Source organism: Giraffa tippelskirchi, chromosome 1, assembly GCF_054371585.1.
Source record: "Giraffa tippelskirchi isolate mGirTip1 chromosome 1, T2T-mGirTip1v1.2.pri, whole genome shotgun sequence".
NCBI lineage: Eukaryota > Metazoa > Chordata > Mammalia > Artiodactyla > Giraffidae > Giraffa > Giraffa tippelskirchi.
In genome coordinates, this window is record NC_137275.1 from 129182476 (window position 1) to 129189096 (window position 6621).

General features: G+C 45.0%; 1 protein-coding gene across 18 annotated transcripts in view; it reads left to right on the top strand.

Annotated features, from left to right (window-relative positions):
* The window catches only part of PINX1 (PIN2 (TERF1) interacting telomerase inhibitor 1), a 63842-nt gene extending 57384 nt beyond the window's left edge, over positions 1–6458 (top strand). For 17 of the 18 annotated variants that reach the window (XM_081495865.1, XM_081495760.1, XM_081495796.1 and 14 more), the window contains one exon: positions 5760–6458. In XM_081495865.1, the coding sequence (XP_081351991.1) occupies positions 5760–6183 (424 nt within the window). In that variant the 3' untranslated portion in view covers positions 6184–6458. The remainder of the gene's footprint in view (positions 1–5759) is intronic. The other variant, XM_081495742.1, reaches the window with a different exon arrangement.
* The last annotated feature ends 163 nt before the right edge of the window (positions 6459–6621 follow it).

The following is a 6621-nucleotide window of genomic DNA, read 5'->3' on the forward strand; positions in this document are numbered from 1 at the left end:
GGGGAGAGGTGCTTTTGTACTTGATCTTTAAGGAAGTGATGCCCACGGCTGTATACGGAGGGTCTGAAGAGCATTGCAGCGAACACAACGGATGACCCCGGCAGCATCCTCTGCCCCCTCTGTCGGCAAAGGGTTTCGTGCCCCCACAGTCAGGCACCGCCCTCACCTCAGCTCTGCCCTCCTCTTGATGGGACATGAAATCGCTTCTGACCTGAATTCATCACTGTCCTAAGTGGATGGGTGCAATTTCTACCTCCTACGATGACATCAAGACATAATTAATTTGTGTTTGTCAGAACTGTCCTGCTGGAAAGCTTAGAAAATATGCCAAGTGTTCTTTCGAACTCCTCACTTGCCAAGCTCTCTTAACTCTTCCCAGACTGATCCAGCACAAGCTGACAACAGGCCAGGGTGGAAGTGAGCTTCTGTTCATCACAAGCCACAGCACTCAGAGCTAATGACCCCACTGCCAAGTCTGTCACCCTGGAGCTCTGATGTCTGCTTTTCCTTTCAATGAGAAAAGCTCACTGAAGGATTACTGTTGCACCCTGACCTCTGTGTCTTGGTGTGGAAATCAAAAGGCTTCAATCATCTTGTCACTTAAGATCAGCAGTGACACATGAGAAAGGCTAGGTTGCTAAGTTTTGCCTTTAAACTTCCTCCTGGACTGTAAGCTTATCACAAGCAGTAAGATTTTAGGTTTAAGGTGCATCTGCTGTAAACATCTCTCTAAATCCTCCATCCAGACTACTGTGTTTCCCTGCCTCAAACGTTACTGTTAGTAACAGTAACAGTAACAGTCTTCTGAGAATAATAAAGAGCATCCTCTTTATTTGGTCCTTTTACTGTTAATCCATCTGATTAGATATGTTTGAGTGACATGGAGGACAGGGAACCCAGGAGAGCTTGAGCACATGGCTCACTGAGCTGCCCAGCCTCTAGAGAGAGTACCTAACAAAAGCAAAGAACAACCTCTTTTGAGAAAAGGTGACAGGCTTCTTTCAGGCACCTGAGATGATTGTGGTATGTGTGTGTGCTCAGTCACTCAGTTGTGTCCGACTCTTTGTGACCCCATGGGCTGTAGCCCGCCAGTCTCCTCTGTCCATGGGATTTCACGCTCCCAATGCAGGGGCCCAGGTTTGATCCCTGGTCAGGGAACCAGATCCCACATGCTGCAACTAACACTTTGCATGCCTCTATTAAGACTGTGTGTGCTAAGTTGCTTCAGTCATGTCCAACTCTGTGCGACCCTATGGACCGCAGCCTGCCAGGCTCCTCAGTCCATGGGATTCTCCAGGAAAGAATCCTGGAGTGGGTTGCCTTGCCCTCTTCGAGGGGATCTTCCTGGCCCAGGGATCGAACCCACATCTCGTATGTCTACCTACATTGTCAGGTGGGTTCTTTACCACTAGCGCCACCTGGGAAGCCTACAACTAAGACAAGATGCAGCCAAATAAATAAATAAATAATAATAATTTTAAAAAAAAACCTTAAGTACTAAATGGGATTGTTATTTTGAAAGTTACAGCTTCTTACCACCTTTTTTAGAAACATTAGAGTGATTTCAAGGAAGTAAGTTTAAAATAGATTCAGATTCCAGTTAATAGTCAGCCCCAGTTTCTTGCTTTTATTGATTTTAACTTCTAATATATAGTGTCAATTCTTTCAAATGTATTCTTACAAACTATTCAATGCAAATAGTATTTGGCCCCTTCTGCTCTCCTAAGTGGTATTACTAGATCTGCTCTCTGGCAGATGCTTGGTATAAAATATTTTTATACAGGTGGTTGGTATAAAATATTTTTCTGTGCATGGACTTGTAAGTGCATTGCTAGCACTTCTACATCTTGATTTGGCAGTTGGGGCGCTAGTCCTCTCTGAGCCGAGCTCATCCTGCTACTTGCTTGTCCTGCCTCACTCTTCCTCCTCTGCTCTTGGTGTCACAGAGGAATGGCTGCCCCAAATATCATTTCAGAGTTCAGTAACTTTTAGATTCTCAAGTTGAATCTAATCGACTTCTTTGACTTGCTTAGTAACTGAGACCCAGAGAAGTTATGGGATTTATCTAAGGCTCTCCATTAGTTAATAGCAGGAATTGGAATTTTAAAAGAAGAGGTTTCCTAAATGCCTGAGGTTAAATCAAATATTTGGTAAAATCATTAGTTAGCCATACCTCCCTTGCTAGTATTATGTATGAAACAGGAAGTTTTCCAATTAATTGTAAACTTACTTGACTCATTTTTAGAACACTGCTAGCAAATTGGGATTCTCAAAGTTTGTGAAGTAGTGTAAGTCACATTTGGTATTACAGAATTTATTTTTTTGAGGTTGCTTTATGTGTCTAGTGGAAACCTGGGAAGAAGCAAGTGGATTCTATTTCAGTACTAAAAAGTATCTAGTGCTTTTCTCAGTACTTATTTACTTTGAAGAAGAGACCAGATATGAAAAGTGTTAGTTTTCTTGAAGAAGTGTACATTTTTCACATTTGTGGCTGAGAATATAGAAACAAGAATTGTAATCACTGCAATAAAATTGGGTGTCAGATTTGTAGAAGCATAAAATCTGAGACCAGGGCCTTCCTTGCTCCTACAGCATTCAGATTTGCAACCTGTCCCTCTTTTGTTTCCATGGTTTTTAAATCAGATACATTCTTGGAGTGTGGGAGGCTGCCCCTGGCATTCCCCAGCTCTCCCCGAAAGTCATTGTCTTGCTCACACTCTCCTTGGGATCACTAGCATTTGGGTGCTGGCACCTCTCTGGCTTGTCTCCATGCCCTGCTGAGCTTGGTGTGCAGTGGCCCGTGATTACCAAAATCCTTATCACCAGAGAAGTTGATTATGAGCAAAGTTATTTTCTGGGACTAGAAAGGCCCGCTGAATTCAACAAGTGACTCAAAAACGATCTTGTATTTTCTAGTAACTAAAAGTGTGATTAATACCACAGTAATTAGTTCCTGTGATTTAACTGTTAAAAGCAGGAATTCAGAAGGTAATAAATGTGTGAACAAGGTAAGGAGCTATAGGATATGACTTGAATTTGAGCTCCTAAGACACAGAGACGCTCCAGAGGAGTTGGCCCACATAAGACAAACTCCTTTAACACAGTGAAACTAAATGAGCCCTGTTTTATATAAACAGGTCGCCTTCATACAGACTTGCTGTGTGTGGCTGTGTGCCCTTACTTCATAGAAGGCAAGACTTTTCTTGTCCATGAGACTGGGATTGGCTGCGATCAAGAGAATCTTAAGATTTTTCATCCTGTTCTGCAAAACTTCAGATCTTTTTCAACATTTGAGGAACCAAAAGACAAAGTGACCTTGTTTTTGGCTCCTGTGCAGCTATTTTTAAATTTTCCTCAAAATTACCTCATGGGCTTCCGGGCAAAATCGAATACTGATAGATAACATTTAAAAAGCTCAGTTGGTTTATTCCACCTTGGTAAAAGGTGTTCTACATTTTACCTTTTGAAGTTTAAAAAACTGACTATATGATTTTGTGTTTTTAGCCCCGAGTAAAATTAGGTTTGTGTTGATCAGATAAGTTTGATGTTGTTGGTAAGGTATCTTTGGTGACAACTGTCTGGGGTAATGGCCATTCAAAGCCCCATTGCCTACTGAAATAATACTGAGTCAGTCAAAGCTTCCACTGGAGAAGGAAATGGCAACCCACTCCAGTATTCTTGCCTGGAGAATCCCAGGGACGGCGGAGCCTGGTGGGCTGCTGTCTGTGGGGTCACACAGAGTCGGACACAACTGAAGCTACTTAGCAGCAGTCAAAGCTTCAGGCTGGAGGCCACTGGGCTAGGTTTGGAGTGCTGCTGTCACAAGAAAATCTGTAGTTCAGTTATATGTGTTGGTTGTAATAAAGTTAGCTGCATGAGCAGAGTTTTGCCCGCCAAGTTCAAAATAATTTGTGGACTCCAGTTGGAAATGGATTTATTTAGAAAACTGTTTTCCAACCTGGAAGATGTTGGGCAACCAATCTCTTCCTGTGCAAATAAGTGAATATGAAGGAAGAACCCATGTAATTATGAAAACCTAAGTTTGTGAAGAAGAACTAAAGAGCCTCTTGATGAAGGTGAAGGAGGAGAGTGAAAAAGTTGGCTTAAAGCTCAACGTTCAGAAAACTAAGATCATGGCATCTGGTCCCATCACTCCATGGGAAATAGATGGGGAAACAGTGGAAACAGTGTCAGACTTTACTTTTTTGGGCTCCAGAATCACTGCTGATGGTGATTGCAGCCATGAAATTAAAAGATGCTTACTCCTTGGAAGGAAGGTGATGGCCAACCTAGATAGCATGTTTAAAAGCAGAGACATTCCTTTGTCAACAAAAGTCCGTCTAGTCAAGGCTATGGTTTTTCCAGTGGTCATGTATGGATGTGAGTGTTGGACGGTGAAGAAAGCTGAGTGCCGCAGAATTGATGCTTTTGAACTGTGGTGTTGGAGAAGACTCTTGAGAGTCCCTTGGACTACAAGGAGATCCAATCAATCCATCCTAAAAGAGATCAATCCTGGGTGTTCATTGGAAGGACTGATGTTGAAGCTGAAGCTCCAATACTTTGGCCACCTCATGCAAAAGGTTGACTCATTGGAAAAGACCCTAATGCTGGGTAGGATTGGGGGCGGGAGGAGAAGGGGATGACAGAGGATGAGATGGTTAGATGGCATCACCGACTTGATGGACATGGGTTTGGGTAGACTCCGGGAGTTGGTGATGGACAGAGAGGCCTGGCGTGCTGCAATTCATGGGGTCACAGAGAGTCGGACACGACTGAGCAACTGAACTGAACTGAAGTTTAGCTTAGTTGCTTAATGGCTTGATTATTTTAAAAGACTGTGGGCAAAATTATTCCAGACACTGACTTTACTTAAAACACAGTCCTTATATTCTTCCACTCGAAGGTGCTTCCTTTTTTACACACACTTTTTCATCTCCTTACTGCCAGCCAGCCACACATATATGGTGTGATACCAGCATTTCATTCTTTCTCCCGACCTATTAAGTTAGGGTTTTTTTTCTCTTCTCAAGCTTTACAACTGGGAGTATATTTACTTAAAATTAAAATGTAAACTGCAGTTAATCCCAGTGGTTACGAGTGAGTAATTCCTCCATTTAGAAACAAGACAGACACATGAGTGTCTAGATCAGGGCAGAGTCGAGGGGCGGGAGGGGACGTCTCCTGTCTCCCAACCCTGGCGCCTCCTCCCCCGAGTGGCTGCCAGAGGGCCATGCTTTGCCTTTGAGGGAAAAGAAGGTGCCCTGGACACACCAAGGTTCAGGTTGGCATGTGGCTTCTGGGGTTTTCATATACATGGTTTCTAAGCTTGTGGGTCAGGGCACAAAAGCCTATGTATCCACAGTGAGCCGAAGGAGGTGTCTTGATGACACCACAAAGCTCCGGGCTTTCAGGGTCTTTGTTTCTGAGACTTTAGGGCTTTTGTTGCCATTTATCATGTTGTTGCCAAGGAGCTGTTCATTCAGAATTCCATCCAGGTGACTTGCCGTCTACCTTGTGAAGTTAGCGTCTTCCTGTCCGGCCTCCCACCCTGTAGAGTCTTCAGCCGGTGCATCTGGCCACCTTGTTCCGTGTTGTGCAGCTCAGCTCTGCCTAGCAAAGAGGAGGAGACGAGGGGAGACCTGGTCCCCTTGCCTGGTCTCCGGGCTGCCAAGTGTGTGGGGCTCTGGGTGGAGGCCTCCTAGATGTGGTGAGGTGTAATTAGATGATAAATAACCGTTTTTTACTCTTCCCCACCCCAGGACCACCCCAGCCTGTCTGCCACAGAGGAGACTGACACCTCCACCACGACCACCAGTGCCTTCACCATCCACGAGTACTTTGCCAGGCGCATGGCAGAACGGAAGAGCAAGGCGCAAGGCATGGCTGCAGGGCCGGAGGCTTCAGAGACCCCAGTGGAAAGGAAAAGGGGGAAGAAAAGAAAGAAAGAGGCAAAAGATAAAAATGTGGAAAGCGACATCCAACCTAAGGCCAAGAAGAAGAGAAACCAAGTCAAATGTGAGCTGGGAGACCCTCGCTGGGACGAGAATCCTGGGGCTTCTGCTGAGCCTGGAGAGGGTCGTGTGGGGGCACTCGATGACCAGGACTCCCCGCCAAAGCCCAAGAAAGGGAAAGAAAAGGAAAAGGGACCAAAGCAAGTTGAGGCAGCCGTGGATAGTACACTAGATGAAACACCAGTGAAAAAGAAGAAAAAGAAGAAAGGTTCCAAATGAGTTCTCTGGAGCAGTGCCTCCCAGCTCCTCTGCTGTCGGGGCGCTGCCAGGACAGACTCCCCTGGCCGGGTGTCAGCCGGGTTCACCTGGGGAGCCGTGTGCGCGCCGCCTCCAACATGCCCGGCCCCTGCCATGTCTCGCCTGCACCACATTTTCCCAAAGCCTATTCCCAGAACTTTTCAGTGTTCCAAATGATGGCTGTCACAGACAAATAAATTTCTTACTGGACTCTGAGTCCTTTGGCATATTTATTTACCTTCATGTGTGTACAGCGTTATATGTACACACACGTGTGTGTCTCTCACCGTCTGTATTTGCTCTTGGTTTCCTTCAGTAACAATGAACTGTGCTCACTTCTGAAGGACTTAGTCTAATTAAAGGATTAAAAGGC